The sequence below is a fragment of the Aquila chrysaetos genome, chromosome 2 (genome assembly GCF_900496995.4).
Source record: "Aquila chrysaetos chrysaetos chromosome 2, bAquChr1.4, whole genome shotgun sequence".
NCBI lineage: Eukaryota > Metazoa > Chordata > Aves > Accipitriformes > Accipitridae > Aquila > Aquila chrysaetos.
In genome coordinates, this window is record NC_044005.1 from 8016907 (window position 1) to 8034273 (window position 17367).

At 45.8% G+C, this 17367-nt stretch overlaps 1 protein-coding gene across 5 annotated transcripts in view; it reads left to right on the forward strand.

Annotated features, from left to right (window-relative positions):
- The first annotated feature begins 2351 nt into the window (after positions 1 to 2351).
- The window catches only part of SYT16 (synaptotagmin 16), a 75110-nt gene continuing 60094 nt past the window's right edge, over positions 2352 to 17367 (forward strand). For 2 of the 5 annotated variants that reach the window (XM_030002135.1, XM_030002175.1), the window contains exon 1: positions 17133 to 17239. Coding sequence is in view for 1 of the 5 variants with exons in the window: in XM_030002184.1 (XP_029858044.1) it covers positions 2441 to 2468; positions 17060 to 17239 (208 nt within the window). In the remaining 4 variants the exon portion in view is untranslated. Of the gene's footprint in view, positions 2469 to 17059; positions 17240 to 17367 lie in introns of those variants that run through there. The other 3 variants (XM_030002184.1, XM_030002142.1, XM_030002170.1) reach the window with 3 other exon arrangements.

Genomic DNA, 17367 nt, shown 5'->3' on the forward strand with positions numbered 1-17367 from the left:
AGATGTATTTGTTTTTGCAAGTCTAGAGAATGTTGAGGAAGTCTTAATGTAGTGAACAAGTGAAAGCGTGAGTCGTTGCTGCTTGTGGGCAGGTTTATTGCTATTCTGCTTTTCCTGCACGTTAATGGCTTTGTTCAGCCAAGTTTACCTCTAGCAAATGCTGTGTTCAGTGATAATGGTTTCACAAAGGAACTAAAATGACAGTGGTGCATGTTGCTGCTATGTTAAATACTGGTAGAGTGTCGTGGAAAGTATCCCATGGCTGCTGCTCTGTGAAGGAATGAAATCAGCCATGCCAGTGTAAAGCCATTTTTTTCTCGGCATTGGGTTGTGCTGGGATTGATGTCTCGCCCAGGCCTGGGGTGCTCATGCTATCGGGCTCCCTGTGAGTCCTTTGCTTTCCAGCAAGGTGTGCGGGGACGTGGGAGCCCGGGGATGGACGAGGGGCTGTGGTGCGGCGGGGGCAGCCAGCGGCACAAATGGGGCTCTCGGGGACCCACTGGGGTCCTGGGGTACCTTGTGGTCCCTCTTCCTCTCGGCCTTTGCAAAGCCTCTTCTCTCCCCTTCTCCCACCTCTTGATAACAGGTCTGGGTCAGTGTAGGTGTAGCCCTGTGCGGTGGCTTTGCCCATAGTGAGCCAAATTAATTAATTATTTAAAGGGAGAGATGACATTCCCTGGTTGGGAGGTGACTACAGGGAACATGCTGGCCTAACTTTGCTCCAGGTTCGTTATGGAGTGACATACCTTATTATCCACATCAGGGCAGGGGGGGTCTGAACGACACTCGTCCTGGTTCGGCTCAGCGCGGCGAGCCGCTGCCTGTGGGGAGGAAGAGCGTGGTGTGCGAAGGCACCGAGGACTCTGCATGGCTTTAAACTAAAAAGGCAAATTCAGATCAATGGAAAAGCTCAGATGAAATACCCTCTCCCTCCCTCTCTGGTGCACCTTGAAAAAGAAGAATTAGAAATCAATTTATGAGGGGTTCACTCAGAGGCGCCTTGGCAAAGGGCTTTTGGTGGAGCTTTGAAGAAGAGCGTGGCCGGCCGGGCGCCAGTTCAGCGGCGGATGCCTGAAAGGGATCTCGCTGCTCGGCCGAGCTGGAAGCACGTCGCGTTGCTGGGGGAACCGGCTGTGCTGTGGCTCCCAGGTGAAAGGATGTTTGATCTTTAAAATAATGGTGTAAAGGTTTATGTGAAATATATTGTCCAGGTTTTAAAAATATCGGCTTGACATTTAGCGGGACATAAAGGGAATATTTCTACAGTTTAGCTGGTGGTTGACAAATAATAATAAAAACTGGGTACATCTGAAAATGTATTTGAATTTCTGCCGATTGTGCTATAGCTCTTTTAGCGCAATGGTTCTGAAAAAAAAACCTGAAAAAGGGCAGTGTCGAGTTGACAAGGATGAGAGTTTATTCTCCGAACATTATTGTGGTATTATTTCTGGATTACTTTTTCCATTGCAACTTTATAAATTATGGATTCAAGAGTAAAGTTTAGAGTAAGAACTTAATGTGGGAGAGCAAGGAAGGCAGCTGAGTGCATGGGATTGAGAGTGGAAGACTTAAATGGTCTCCCATTTTCCTTCATAAGTATGACAGTCCTGATGAATTCTGGAGAAATTTGAAGAAAAGTGAATAAACGTCATATTACCACAGAAAAGATGTTGGGGGCTACAGTAAAAGTTGCGAAGAATTCAAAAGTCAGGGAATAGCAGAATAATCAATGGGAAGAAGTTTGGAGTAAGTGACTTCTCTGGTGCAACACTAACTCAGTGGCAGTGGCACAGTTGGAGGATGGTTTTCCTGGGTGCTGGGTAAGCTGTGTTCAACCTGAGACCTTCCTCTCTCTTTGGCAGCTCATTTTTCTGCCTCCTTTCTGGAGCTGCTACTCGGACATTTATTTTCAGTCATGCAGTATTAGGACTAAGTGTACGTACAGGGAATGAGGCACCCCCAGACCTGTGTGCTGAACTGCCCTGGCCCCTTCCTGGTAGCCCATCTCTGCAAATCTTCAAAGGATTGGTGCTTGCTTCTAAATTAGCAGGGAAATTTTCCACTGGCTTAGCAAATGAGGCAAGTCTCCTGGGCAATGGATGAAACTTGCTCAATCAGTTGGCTTCAGTGACTAGTCTGACATAACTAGACTTTTTGTTTCCCCTGTTGCTCTGCTGCACACTTGAATATTTTTAGCACAGTGCCACGGCTGCCGCCTCCTGCTTTGGGACCTCGTACGGCTGATCAGCATGATCACTCAGCCATACCTGATGTTGGTCTCACAGAGACAGGGGAGAGGCTGTGAGTCTGGAAGGAGCCCTGCTGAAAGGCACGTGTCCCCAGCAGTGGCCTTTTACCAGGGCTCTGCCCGTCCTGTGCCTTCTGCCTGCAGCCATCACACAGCCCAAGGAACCAGACACCCTCTTCAGTTGCTCAATCCATGGGGAATCCGGTGCGGCAAGACTCACGTAAGTCAAGGGCCTTGATGTCTGCTCGATAAGGACTTTTTTCCCTCCCTTGAGCTCTTTCTAAGTAGCTTTTATTTTGAAGATGCCAGTCTGGACTACTCTTCAGGGATCTGCCAGGCAGCAGCTTTTATAAACAAGATCATGAGAATGCCTTTTTGGTGGGGAAAAAAAGAGTTGCATTAGGAACACCTGCAGAAAATTGCCTCAGGGAGCAGTTTACCTTAGAGAGGCAAGATACTGCTGATAGCTGATTAGAGCCAACTTACAAATTGCTGCAGGCAGTGGGGCTAGAAGCCCGCTTGGTTGTGAGCAGCCAGGTCTGCAAGCCCCTGCTGAGTGGGGAGTGTACTCCCCCCCTTGCCCCCATTTTCTGTCCACCTTCCGCATGCTCTCTCATGTTTTGAGCATTGTGTGTAGCTGGGTTCAGATGTGTGATTCTATTTTATAGCCTTTTCATGCCATTTTTGAGGAGCACCAGATATTCTAGAAGCTGGAAACAAAAATTTTGCAATAATTAATAAATGGCTGGGAAGAGCTCCAGTTTCACTGCAGAGAGACCTTTTGCAGGCAGAGATAGTGGGGATGGATTTGCCCTGAATGCTGGGGAAAAATCTTCTTCTACTGGGTATCGAATCTATGTCCAAAATGCACATTCAAAGCAGCAGTTGTGTCGATAGTGAAAACAGGATGTGATCTCACAGCAAGTATCACAGAGCCTTCCTTAAAATATACATTAAGGTTAAAAAAAAAAAAAAAAAAAAAGAAAACTCAGGGGTTGAAGTCCATTCTCTACATTTTTTTTTTTTTTTTTTTTGCAATGAAGTGTGACTTCATAAGAGACAGTCTCCAAGATGTAATCTCCAACTATTTGTGGGTGTGTAGTAGGTATATGACCTGGTATGCATTAGGATCGGTGCTGTGCTTACACCTTTTGCTCTAAGAACAGTTTTTACCTCTGTGTATACAAACCCCGTCAGCAAGCAGGACCTGACCGGAGGGTGGGCAGAGCTGTTCAGGAAAGTAATGACTGACTGAGGCCTGGCAAGTGCAAGGGGTAGGCTGCTCCCTGGAGAGGAAACACTTTATTTTAGACTGAGTGCCTACTGTAATCCTGACTTTATTTTTCACTGCAAATTTGTGGGAATCCAGGATGGAAAAGGTACATTTCTAAAGTGGATCCAAAATATTTATGACCAGAGTGTGAATTTAAGCTGAGTAATAAATTATATCTCTGTACGGGAGAGAAAAATCACTTACAATTTAATGATAAATGAATGGCAATTTTTTTTCCGGCAGATTTGTCAGCAAGATAATTGTTCAAATAAAGTCCTAGCACTCATAAGATGAGAACAGTACGAAAGCTACAGGTGAGGCAGTAGTTTTTAAACAAAACCCGCTGGAAGCGGCATAGGCTACTTTATCTTGTTTCTCTGGCTAGCATTCCTTTGGTGGCTGTCACATGTTTACCAACCAGCAGCCTTCCTTCTTCCTTGGGACATTAAATCAACAAGCACATGCAGAGAAAAGAGCAAGAGCACCAGCACCACTCCTGGTTTTGAAACTCAGGACTGTGCTTCTCTTCAGATTTTCCCAGCTTCTGTGAACACCACAGATCCTGAAGAGTTAGCAACCTGTCCCCGGAAGAAAGTTTTGAAACGTGTTACTTGTGAGAAGAGTGTTCTTGGGAACTTTAATTGTTGATTTGACTTGTTTTGCTCCTTTATGTAAGTGGAATTAGGTAAGTCTCATGTTTTGAATGATTTGTGGCTATTTTTTGGTGAGGAGATAGCTTTCCTAGTTTGTTACTTTGGTGACAATTACAGTTTGAAAAGCAAGTCCTGTGTTACCAATGCTTGTTACTTTGGATTTGCATGCTGCTTTGCTTTTCTTGAAATACAAAGGTTTTGGAAATTACAAGTAATGAAATAGGAGTTAGGCTTTTCTTCTGTTTTCTGCTTTGACACTGTGCTGTTTCCTGCTGTCATTTCAGATTTTACTGTAAAGCAGTAGTAAGACCATAGTTCTAGATCCATAATGAGTAACACAAGTGCAGAGTATTTGCATTCCTGTTAAGCAGAGGGCACATCTGATCACTGTGCAAGGGAAGCCATGGATAGGGTATTTGTGACTGATGTAGGTTAAAAAAAGGACCTAAATGTAGCGTGATGTCTGTGGGAGAAAACGGCTGAAGAGATCCAAATAAAGTAGTAAGTAGACTCCATAGCTTGGCTCAGTGTGTCTGAAAACATCCAGGGAACATGCTGCACTTTATTCTTGTGGTCCTCTATGTCAAGTGTTTTGCAGAATGTGTGTGTGTATGTTTGCTCACGTGGGCTACACTGGAGCATCAGAACTGCAGAAGCCCTTGAAATACGTGGAACCTATTTTAGTCTGTCTCCATTGCATCAGTTCTGGCTAACAGTCGCCTCTATCTGCCTGCCCCCTTCTCACTCTTCTTCTGGCTCTGAAGTGGCATGGCTCTCCATTTATCCCTGAGGACAGCCTGATGTCATAGCTTTGCTTGAAAGAAACTCTGGGCAGATGCTTTGAAACTTGTTAATGCAAATGAATCCTACAAGGCACTGTTGTGGTCGCTTTCATCTGGAGGGGGCCCTTCTCACAGGTTTTGTAGTGCTGGGATCCTGCCCTGCGTGTTGCTTTTACAAAGGAATTACAGAGGGTGTCTTGCATCATCAACATTTGTTTTCTCTGAGATCATTCCTGCTCCCCATTAGATCAGTGGCAGCTCTGCTTTTGACTTCCACGCTTTTGATTTTCCATGCTCTGTAGAAACAGATATTTGGGGCATAAGTCCAAGGGTCCATCTTTGATTCAGTTTGGCTGAACTGAGATTAAGCAAGGCTGAGGAGTGCCTGGAATAGAACGAAGGCGTGATACAGGAAAGAGTAAGGTGGGAAAGCAGACACAGGGAGCCAGCTGTTCTCCTGGCCATTAAAACCAGCTCTGGTTCCCTCTTCCTTATGCCTGCAGGACTTCATTGCCTTTCCCTTATCACAGAGCCCTTGATTAGCTGAGTGATGACTTCAGTTCACGCCCTTCTCCATGCAGCCCTAGTAACAAGTTAACTGGTTTGTTATACTAACGTGGATAAAGAAATGTGTCACAGTGACATGGTAGAAGGTGGCAGTACTTGCTATGCTCTTCACTCTATTAGACACATGACTCTAGAAACCACTGGCATTTTTTTCCCGAAGCATTTGTTTTAATGGCCTCTGTTATTGTTAGAACATATTTTCCCAGGGCGTAGGTCACTTGGTCAATACCAGAGGCCTAGAAATCTTCCACAATATGCTCTTTCTTTGAAACCACACCCTGCTTTATGAGCAGCCTTCTTCCGCTTCAGGGCTCCCTTTTAAATACCAATAATTCCTCCATCCTGTTCCTCAAGAGCTGGAGCGTCAGCTTGGTAGCTAGCCCAGGTCTCAGGGAGCTGGGTGGTGGGGCAGCATCTCCTGGGCAGATGTCCTCCATACTAGGACAAAAAACATCTAGGAGTCCCCCGCACCAATTGTGGCAATACCATGAGTTAATCTGGCAGCAAACAACGTGTGTGGAATGAAAGTCAGTGTAGGGCCTGTGACTTTTAGGTTCAGAGAGTGGTGAGTTAGTGTCCTCTGAGGTGCAGTAAAGAATGACCCAGGAGGGGAATGAGAGCCTGAATGCCAGGGTTGAATTCTGCTGTTCAAATGTCCTGATTCCCTTTGGCAATTGCTTCGAAAGGTCATAGTCAAGGACATTTTAGGTGATGCAACGCTGAGGGTTGTTAGATGGGCTTTTCATGGACATGAATCTCATCACCACCAAACAGAATTTCTTGTCTCAGCAGCAGTGCAACTGTAGAAAATTCCTCTCCTGTCTGCTGTTCATGCCTCTTTTTGTGGCCCCTTGGTTGTGCTAAATGCCAGACTGATTGTTTGTCTTTGTGGCTGGGCTTAAATGCAGGGGCCAGAAACCTTTAGTGGAGCTGTAGAAAGATTGGTCTTGTTTCTACTTTAAAAAAAACCCGATCAGTTACTGGTTGTGCTTTCAAGGCAAAATTGCCATGAAAGCTGCCCTTTTAGTATTGCCAATTAGGAGTTTTAGAATAAAGCAGGTGTTCTGTTTGACAGCAGTCCCCGGTCTAGGAAGGTCAAGAGATGCATGGTTGTCCCACTTTTTCTTTTTGGTCAGCATTTTGCCATTGATGTTACCTGGATGTGTTTAATGGGAGCTGAAAAAGGGACAGAGTGGATTGAGAAGGCTCAAAACATGTAGCGCCAGGCCTGTAGGGAGTGTACGTTACCAATATTGGAAAATTTATTTTTCTTTCAAAGGTCAGGGGTTGAGGCATGGACCCTGCGAGGGTCCTGCTGCCCACAGCCAGCTCTCAGCGGGCAGCCGGTCTCCTCACTGCCTGTCCTCTCTGCAGCCTGCCAGGCACGTGCTGAGCGCAGGCGTGGAGCTGCCACGCAGATAGCGAGCACGCTGTGGCCTCTTGCCACCCCCTCATCTCCTTCGGTAGCTGTCAGATGTCCATGGCCTACAAGAAACGTCAAGGATGAGCCAGGGCTGTGTTCAGAGGGTGCCCTGCTTTCTGTGGGCACATGGCCTGCTCCCTGCAGATGGGAAATCGTCTAAGTATTAAGAGATTTGGTTTGATTAGCTGAAATCTCCTGTTGGCAGCACATTTCCAGTCCCTGGAGCAATGGAGATCAGACAGGTTGCCAAGGCAACGCACAGCCTTCAGCGAGAGGTTTACTGCTGCATCGTCCTTGGTCAATTGATGGAGTAGGGTTTATTTAGGTCTTTGAAAAAAAAGCTGCTGTCCGGCCTTTTGCTGTGGTGAGTCATTCTGCCTTGGGTCAAATTGGTGGAACTAAGAACAAGGTTTTGTGGATGAGAAAAAGAAGTACACAAGAGCATAAAGATCCCAATTAGATTCCTCTCTGAAGAGGTGAGAGCACTTCAGTTCTGAATGGAGACAACTTACTCTTTGTTATCCCCCCAAATAAGAGAGAAGCAGCAACTGAGATCCTGCTTTCTCCTCCCTCTCTTCCCCTTTCCTCTCTCTCCCAAATGTAAAGTACTTGTTTTTGTTTGCTAGAGGACTCTGTGCTCACTGTTGAATTCTTGACCCATACCAGGGATCCTTCCAGTTTGACCTTCTGTCGCTGCTTTGCTTGTTGCTCTCTGCTCCCTCCTCTGTTGCAGAAGCCTTGATAAATTCAGCTTATATAAGTTTTCATTTCATTACATTATTCCTCCTTTTGCACCACCTGGGAGATGGAAAGCTCATCATGTCACCACTGTGAACGCCACTGCGGCAGTGGTGGTGTGCTGAAAGTCATCGTGTCTGTCGTTGCCTGTTCATTGATCTGGACTCAAAGTCAGGGAGTGTGTTGGGACATGGGCATCTCTCACTGTGACTGTTCCCTGGTTTTACTGAGATAACAGGGTTGCGCCAGCGGTGTGCAGAGCTTTCTCTGAAATTTTGGAAGGGACCTGATACAGTGTTCTCATATGCACGGTCAAGGAGACAAATGGCATTGTGCTGAGTGCAAGGCCTTGATTTGCTAAGTTAGTAGAGATTTCTTGAAAGTAATTCTGGCAGTGGTAGGAAAGACATGATACAAGGCTAACAAGACTACACCTGGTGAGTTGAAGGTGGTATATGGGAGACACTATCAGAGTGCCCTTTTTCGTTTCTCTTAGTGTTGAGATAAATGTGGGTTGTGCTCAGCAGTAGGTACCTTGTTAGTTCAGGAAGAAATAATTGTACAAGCAAGAATTATGAAGCAGTCACCACATGGTTTAACATCGGGAGCCAGGCTGGCATTTTCTGAACATGCAGGTGCTTCTGTTCTCTTGTGAGTGTGTACTGCAGTCGGTGACATGTAGCATGGGGAGAAGAGAAGGAATTAAAAAATAAACCTAGATATAGCTTACTGAGAGACAAATTCTGACCTCTGTCATAAAACCAAAGCATGACCTTTGTAGACAGCAATTTGTATGTGAGATGGAAAAATTAAAAAGGGTGGAGAAGCCTTTAAAAGTCTACATTGGCATCCTTACTTATTTACCCTTTTTGAGAGGATGGCAGTTGATAGATGTGTCACTGTGATGATGCATGGTTATCTTCTTTCCCTGTCTCAAAATACTGCATTAGTGATACCATGGCAACAAAGAAGTTGTCTTTAAGGAAAAGGAAAAAAAAAAAAGAAGCGTGACTTCAGTGTTCAAGAAAGGTGGCAGACTGACAGCCCTAGTCTTCCCTTTCTACCAGTAAGGCAGTGGTGGTGTCAGCTATGACAAAATGTATCCGATTATGAACTCTGTGTTGTACTGTGACTGAAAACAAGCCTGGGATGTGATCAAAGCCAAACCTACTACAGTAAGAGCGGGCTGAGCATCTTCTGAGAAAACATGCTCTTGTCAGACAATTAAATTCTGTTTAAATTATAACTTTTTCTAATAAATACGTCACCTTGAAAAAACTTTCCTAGACCCAAGTTGTGTCCTTATTCAGGATGGAATTCCTCTCTGAGCAGAACGTGGTGATGGGGAGAGAAACCAGCTGTGCCTTGCCACTGCGGTAGGTTCTCCGGAGGTCAGACAGTCAAAGGACACGTGGAAGGGGCAAGTTCTAGTTTCTGTCCTGCTTGATTCAGACTTGTGTTTGAGTACAGGTCTCATCTCTAACACAAGAGCCCTAAGCAGCAGGAGGTTGGCTTTTAGGGACTAGCTTCTTTCTCTCATTTGATCTGATCCAGATTGTGTAGATAGTTATCACTACACCCTTTTTCTTGCTTTCCTATGTCTTAGGTGAAAGCTTTGACCACCAAGTTAGTCCCCTTACCGCTTTGTGTGATGGCTGTTTTTACAATGGAAAATAGTTCTAGCATGCAAAACTGAGAATTTGAACATAGCTTGGAGATTAGGGTGAATATTGAGATAGAAAGGAAATGGCAGAGCAAAGACTTGAGTGTAAGGATTTCTCATAGATTGTGGACTAGGAAAGTAATTTTCTGCCCGGTTCTAATTTTTCTCCACTGGTCTGGAGAAGGACCGAGACAAACAGTTGTGAAGGCTGTGCTTTTCACTTTGATTATCTCAGCTGTTGGTCCAATGCTGAGAACAATTCTGGCAGGGACCGGTGGTGGTACAGGAGGACCAAGGCCTGGATGGGTACCATGAGGTTCCTTGTGCTATTCCCGTTAAACCTTATCAGCCCTGACATGGAGGGGACTAGCTTTCAGTTCATGAAAGGCATTTCAAGTGCTGTGCTGCTCAAATTCTTGGTCTCCCTGGCCCTGTTAACTTCAATGAATTTTAAATACCATGCTGAATTGGAGCCTTTTCTAAGATTATTACTAAGATTGACAATTAGTCTCTGAATCACCCTTTAGAGGCCTAGGTTGTTACTGGAGTCACCTCCATTAGCGTGAATGCTCCCCTGCTGTTTGGACACATTTCTGTTCCTTTGTTTCATCCATATTTGTGGTGTGTGTGCTTACAGATGGAAGAATGGGGTGAGAGCCAGGACTCTTCTGGATGCAGAACATCAGGCATCATCGTTTGCTAACACCGTGTGCTTGCTGTTGACTTGAACTAGTGCTCCACAGTCATTTGAAACACATCCAGCAAAACTAATACTTCATCTTTTCTAATTGGAAAATGCCTTTTGTTGAAGGCAGAATATTTCACAGAACCGCATCTGGTTGGTTGCAAATGTCATCAGGAGCATTGCTCAAGACCAGGGTGGGATTTCTGCCTCTGGGAAAACAGTACTGCTACAGGGTCGTATATAGCAAGATATATAGCAGCCTTTGTAAGGTGGAAAACTGGGCCTCGGGGAAAGCCTTCCTGAACTTGGGCCTCCTCGTTGCTGGCTTATGGCTTTCACAGGTGAGCTGCTGGATGCTCTGAGGTTTGCCCTCCCAATGTTTATGTCTTGGTCGTTGATCTACAGCAGGTTCTCAGAGAAGTGCAGGCTGTGTCCTGAGAACTCAAGTCTGGGTCTGCCCTTTTTGAGCCTCAGTGAGCAGGTTGAAAAAATCAGGTGTACGGTGCTGGCCCTACTGCTGGCCCCCAAATGGGCTGCACAGTGAGCCAAGCTCAGCCTAAAGGGTAGAGGGTGCCCACCTTGAGTCGTGCACCTGCGACATGGTGCTGGGAAAAGAAAAATGTGGGTTTAAGGGGTAATTTATCTCAGGCCTCCCATTTCTTAGGTGAGTGCCCTTGCTTAATGTCACCGCCTACGTGTCCCCTGTTGTGCCTGATGTGCCTTCCCTTGAACTCAATGTTGCCAGGAGGTGTTGGGCACCTCTACTGGATTGTGTCCCTAAGAAGGATCAGGCTTTGGGGGAAGAAGTGTCAGTCCTGTGGCTATCAGGTGACCCAGGGAGACTGAGGAGATGCCTGGAGGCCTGTGGCTGTCACTGTAGTGTCACTTCTAGGAAGGTGCTGTAGATGTTCTATTTGGGACCCTCAGCCTTGGGGTGAAAAGTGAGGTGTTTCTAGACACTGAAGTGTCTGCGTAGATGGATAGGACTTTTCTTGATTGTTCTTTTGGGGCTAACTTCCACCATTTTGGGTTGTGTCTGTGCCGTAGCTCCCTTTCTGTGGAGCAGTTGTGTTCGCGTTTCCCTGCTTCACAGAGTTGCTGGAAGCGTAAATGCATTGAAGCCTGCAAGGTGTTTGGATACCGTGGTTACGTGGGTTGTAGAAGAAAGGGGGATGAAGTTGCTGTACTGTCTCTGAGACCTTTGAAATTGCATGCATATGTCATAGGCCATGAGGGCAGCTTAAATCTTTAAAGGTGACCTGCAAATACATCAGCAGCAACTATGAATGGGCCTGTTCTTGCACCCTTTGATCAGTCAGATTTTGCAGTCAAAGTTAATAGAAGTATAGTCAGGTCAAAAGTGCCTTTCAGTCCTTCATATTCCTTATATAAAAGGACTGCAGAAGTTCCTCATTCTTGCTATCTGTAAATCAGCACATAAAAATAAAGTGTGTGAAACTGAGCCTCGATGCAGGGCAAGTCCTCCTGCCTTGGGTGGGAATTTCACCCTTCTGCTACAGCGCTGAATGTGGTCTGATTGCGTTTCTGATAATGTATTTGTGGATCACCTTGAGGAGAAGAGGAGGAGTTATACAACTGTTCCCTCACAGTGCTGTTAGGAAGGGTCGGGCTTTGTCTCCTTTGAAAAAGATATCAGGAGAGAGCTGCAATCCTGTGAAAACACACATTTATTTCTGAAGTGTTTGTGTATTGTGTGTGTGGTGCACATGAATAGAATTGCCACCTGTCCGAGACTGATAACGATGACCTGGGGAGCAGTGGTCATGCGCTCCTTATTCTAGCAGTTTGCTCTATGAAGAATCGGTGCCTACAGCTTCCCTTGCTCTGAATTTATGAAATGCTGCATGCAATGCGTTGGTTTACCCTTTGTGGCACTTTCTGAGCTCGCATAGATATGGATTCATTAGAGTCTTTGCTATAATGGAAACAGAGTTAGCTGTGGCTCATGGAAACCCTTTACCTTTTTTCTGTCTTGCTCTCTCAGAAAGATCCCATTAGTTATCCTATTCCTTTAGGAATCTGGATATGGCACTATTTTCCTTTATAACCTTGGCCTCAGCTTGTGAGTGGGCAAAGTGACAAGATCCCGATACCCACGTGCTTTGGGCACCGAGTAGAGGAAGTGACTGAGAAACCTTCTTGGTGTTTCCATTGCACCCAGCAGGGAATTTGTCCTTGCAGTGGGGCTGCTGTCATCGTTTCACCACATATAACTTTCCTTCAGTAGTTGCTGAGCCTTGCTTAGCACGAGGCTTGTTACAAACGGACTCCTGTGCTTTGCTGCGCTGTGACACTGCTGATAGGGATGAGGATATGTAGGTATGCAAGTAGGTGGAAACTTTCTAATACATCATAATAGTAATAATAATAACATGCACTTCTACTGCCTTGCAGCTTTCTCCAGAACTTCTGCCCACACATCAGCCTACTTGGTTCACAATGCAGTGTGCATGCTAGACAATTAGTGGTTGATAATGAAAAATGTCATGGGAACCAGCAGGAAAATCATAGCTTACTCCAAATATATAATGAAATGTAATTAGCACAGACAGTAAAACAGACAATTTATGGGTTTTTTCGTAATTAAAAAGTACCAGTAAACATTCCTTTTGTAGGAAGCTTGGTATCAAATGGAATTAAAGAGCTATTGTCTGGAATAGGATTTTATGCAAAATTTAACCCTTGCAAAGCTGAATGAATTAAGGTTTTGTTAATTGCAGACTCTCTAAGTGAATCTATTGTGGCACTTCTTCCATTCATTCTCCTGATCCTGATATGTCTAGAGGGTCCAAGTCTGCTAGCAGAATTGCTGTGAAACCTGCTACAAGCCAAATACCCAGCCGGATTCAATGCATGTAACAGTGTGGCCAGTACTTCCCTCCTGGTCTTCCAGACAGGATCTCCCCTGAAGTCACCTTGTAGTGTGGAGGTAGCTTTGAGGGAGAGGTTGGAGCAGGAACAGCATTGTAATGTCTTGTGCTCCCTGTGTCCTCTGTTAGAAGTCTTCTGTTGATCTCATTTCCATCTCTGATCTCCTCTTTCCTAGCTTGGGGCCCTTCACACTGCACCTCTTGTTTGTTCTTAAGCAGTGTACACAAAGGAGGGTGTGCAGTTATGCATGCCCTCAACTTGCCGGGAGCGCACACACCATTTCTTGGCTTGCGCTCTCACCTGGGGCAACAGAATGTGTGGACCCACTGTGGCATCGCACAAAGGTGTCTACGGCATTAATTTCTTAGCTTAAAAATGGGTGGGTGGGAGAGAGTCCTGGCTGAATGGACCGTTCATGTCCCAAAGCACGTGGTGGCCAGCTCATTCCCTGGACTTGGGTGCCCGGCGTTGAACCAACAGTTGAATACCTCACTACGTCTCTTCTTCTGGCCCTCAGGTACAGTCTGTCATCTATTGCTGTAAGGCTGGGCATTTTACTTGTGTGAGAAACTCTGAGAGACTCCAGCAATGGTGTAACACAAGTGACACGTGTGCATTTCTGCTGCTCTTCCTCCTTCGACCCCACCCAGGCCCAGACATCCCACCGCAAGCCAGAACAGAGCTTTACTCCAAATCAGTTTTACAATAATTTCCCAGGCATAGTCTTAGCCTAGAGTTTCAAGTCTTCAGAGAAAGCGCTTCAGCGGAGGGTTGAGGAGAGCTGGGCTACGTGGCCAGGACCATATGCAGGTGCAGCATATTTTGCTCTTGATGATGGAGGAGCAGAGAGCCAGCGTGCCTCCCATCGCAGAGGGATACCAGCTTCCAGCTGGAGCCAGGTGCACGGACTGTAAAGTTTCTACCCACGTATGTGAGACAGTGCTCAGGTGCAAAATCACAGCCCTCCCTCAGAGACGCTGTGGCACAGACCTATCTGGCATGGGTAATGAGGGGGAGAGAAGAGGAAACTTCTGCTTAAAGCTGTAGGACAGGATGCACGAGCTCTTTTGCCTTGTGCTGCAGAAGTCCCAGCCACCTCCTCGCAGTCAGGCAGACCCTCTTTAGGAGAGGGACTCTGTGGTTTGCTGCAGGAGCTATCTGTGCAGGAGGTGTCAGTTGCTGCCAGAGCTGTGGTGGTCCTTCTGGGGCACTTTTCCTCTTTGCTTGGTGCCTACAGTGAAGGGATGGGTGGAACAGGGATCTCAGCCATTCTCAGTAGCTGGCTGATAGTCTTTGCTGTTCAGGATGTATGGGGAGGGGTCTGTGCAGTCCCTCCTTACTGTGCTCCCAAAACCTCTGCCTCTGTGCGGACACAGTTGTTAGTGTTCAGCTTTGAAAGCTTCCTCCTAGAAGTTGCTGCTGGACCTTTCGTGAGCTCTGACAGGAGTTGCCTTTTACATCTCTGCCCCAAGGAGTAGGGGAAGCCTGAAGGGTTGTCCCAAGTCCTACGCCACTGCGCTACTACTTTCTTGTTCCTCTGTAGCTGACCAGGAAACAAGAATAGATGGACAATAATGCTGTTGTGCCAGTCTGAGATCCTTTAGAGCAAGTGGATAGCAGCTGAGAATTTGTCTCCAAACTTTCTTTCAGGATGCTGGGTCTAGTCAAGGGTCTCCTTTTTCCTCTGGAATTTTGCAAGGTACTGTGCAGGTCTGTTGGAGAAAGGGGCACTTTGAGGATTTCTGCAGCTGGGTGTTGTGTAGCATATTGGAGCATGTGTTGGACAATTTGTGTTTAAAAATACCGGTGGCTTGCTTGTACCCTGTCTGAGAAGGGGAACACCTGGCATCTCCTTGGGCTCAGAGCTAAGATTTTATAAAAGGACTTAATAAATAGTAACAGCGGTGTCCTTGCCACCCCTCTACATCACACCCTCTGTGATGAAATCACTCACATAGAGCCTTCAAAACATGATTGTCAGTTTGCTACACACCTGCTCCAACTTCATGCACACACACGCATGCATGTGAGCTTATGCACACGTGCACACATGCATGCATGTGAGCTTATGCACACGTGCACACATGCATGCATGTAAGCTTCTGAGCGTGCGCACCCCTAGCCCCCCGTGTGCTGAGATGTGGTGATCCCAAGCTTTTTATATGTAAAATAAAGCATAATGCTCCTTTCTGCCTATGCTATGCTCAAGAAAAGGAGTCGTCAGTGATGGGACCCAGCCAGGCTGTCATGTATATTCTGGGGTTATGGCTACTTTGATTTATACTCAGCTCCTTTGATTTATACTTGGCTCCAGCAGCCACTTAATGATGATTTCAGCAACTGAAAATAGCCAGAGTAGATGTATCACTCAGCCACTCTCACATCCCCAGCCCTGCTCCCTGGCTTGAGGTGTGAGGGGAAGATAGGGCTGGTATGAGCCTGCCAAATTATCCAGGGAAGCTGTTGCACCAAATTTCAGTGCTCGCAGGGAGACCCACTGTCTGCATGGACCCTGCTTAGTGATGGTGTGGCACAAGGGGGACACAGAAGTGATCGCCAGAGAAGTGACTGTGCCCATGCAGAAGAGAGCAACAGAAATGTGGACTTGATCTTGTCATTTAAGCTGCTGTATGTAATTCAGTGCATATTTCTGTTCCTTCTTTAGACTGGAGTGAGCAAGGTCAGAGCCACCTCCTCCGGGTTCAGTCCCAAACACTAGTCTATTTTGCACGTGGGCTGCTGCTGCTATGCATTGGTGATTTTTGTTTCCAACAGAGGCACGTTGGCTTGTATTAATTTAGGGTTTTTTAATCCCCTAGATTGTAGTCCTACTGTGCACTATCAAGGCTGTAACTAGAGACAGTGTAGCTGTTCTAGACTAAGTCTTTCGCTGAGTCAAATCTTGTCAACTCCCAGTGGGATGTTTTACAGGCAGGGCTGGCTCTGTTGACATCCTTTCCTCCTGCTCATCTCATCTGTGAGCTGCAGCTTTGCAATCACAGGCATCCCTGGTGTGCCACTGATGCTGCTGATGTTTCATTTTTATGGGGTCTTTGACTTGAATTGAACAACTGAACTTCACCCCTTCCTGGTGAAGTAATTACCAGAATAACAAGCCAATTTTTTATTTTTTTTTTTTGCAGATGGCACTTACAGTTTTTGATGTGTGTGCCCTTGCCATCCACATCAGATGATGTATGTAGTGTTTGTCCCTTGTTTTGGCATTTTGATATGTGTGAGAGAGGTGAAATGGCTTTAAAAGCTTTTTGCTGGCGCCTGTGGTTTGTTGCAGACCCAGTGGTACAGGCAGAATGTGACAAATTGAAATAAGACTGTTTCTCTACAGTTTGACATAGGGATGTTGACGTATAGGACGAGGTCATCAGCTGATGCAAAACCACTGTGCTCATTATGTGGCCAAACCTGACACCAAGAGAGCTAAACTGAATTCCCTGAGCTGGAGGCTGGTCTTTTGCAGGAAAGAATGGTAATTATGTAGTACAGTAATATACTTCTTACTTAAGGGTAAAGTAACAGTTAAATGAGGATCATAGGCTATACATTAACCTGCTTCTTAGTAAATGTAATAAAGTTAGTGAGTACCATTATAGTGTAATCTGATGGTTTTAGAGAAAATACACAAATTGCAAAGGAGGTGTTGGGGCCTTTCGCCGTACAAGCTAATCCTCCCCTCAGCCTCCCCTTAGAATTTGCTGCAAGGTGTGCAGCAATGGTTCATGACCAACTGCCCTTTCTTGGCTGGATCCTTGTTGCAGTATAGATTAAGAGTGTCTCTCTTGAAGGTGGTCAAATTCTGCATTGATACAAAAGTTTATTAAAATCAGTTAGAGTCTTTCCTGTGTTGGAGTTCATCATGTGACAGAAATGAAGACTTTAACTGGAACCAAGTTTGGTGTGTAATGTACCTTGTTGTTGATGTCCTTGGTAGACTGGCCCAACGCGGGTGTTGCATCCATTTAGTGCAAGTCCATATTCTGCTGAATTTCCTTGGTATTTCTTCTGGGGAGAGGATGGGGAAGCAGAGCCATGGATACAGATGTTGTTAAACCACATTTTTCTCTGGGCAGTTTTTCCTACTTGCGCTGATGTTTTCTTTCTGACTTTCTGTTCCTAGTTACTCCTGAGGCCATTGGGTTTTTGTCTGCAGCTGGAGTCTTCATTATCCTCCCTGCAGTTCTCTTCCAATTCATCAACAAGAAGCTCTGCTTTGAAAAGAGAGGTGGGCTCCCATGCCTGGAACAACAAGGAAGAAGAAAACACTACAGAGAAAAGTCCAGAGTTCATGAGGGCCTTGGTAAGTATCACAGTATTATACCGCCTTTGATGTACAGATGCTTCTTGAGGCTTTGATTGCTGTCAGGACAGAGATAGACCCATTTGCTGTGTCTCAGGTTCTTTGTGTGAAAAACAGCAGGGTCTTGG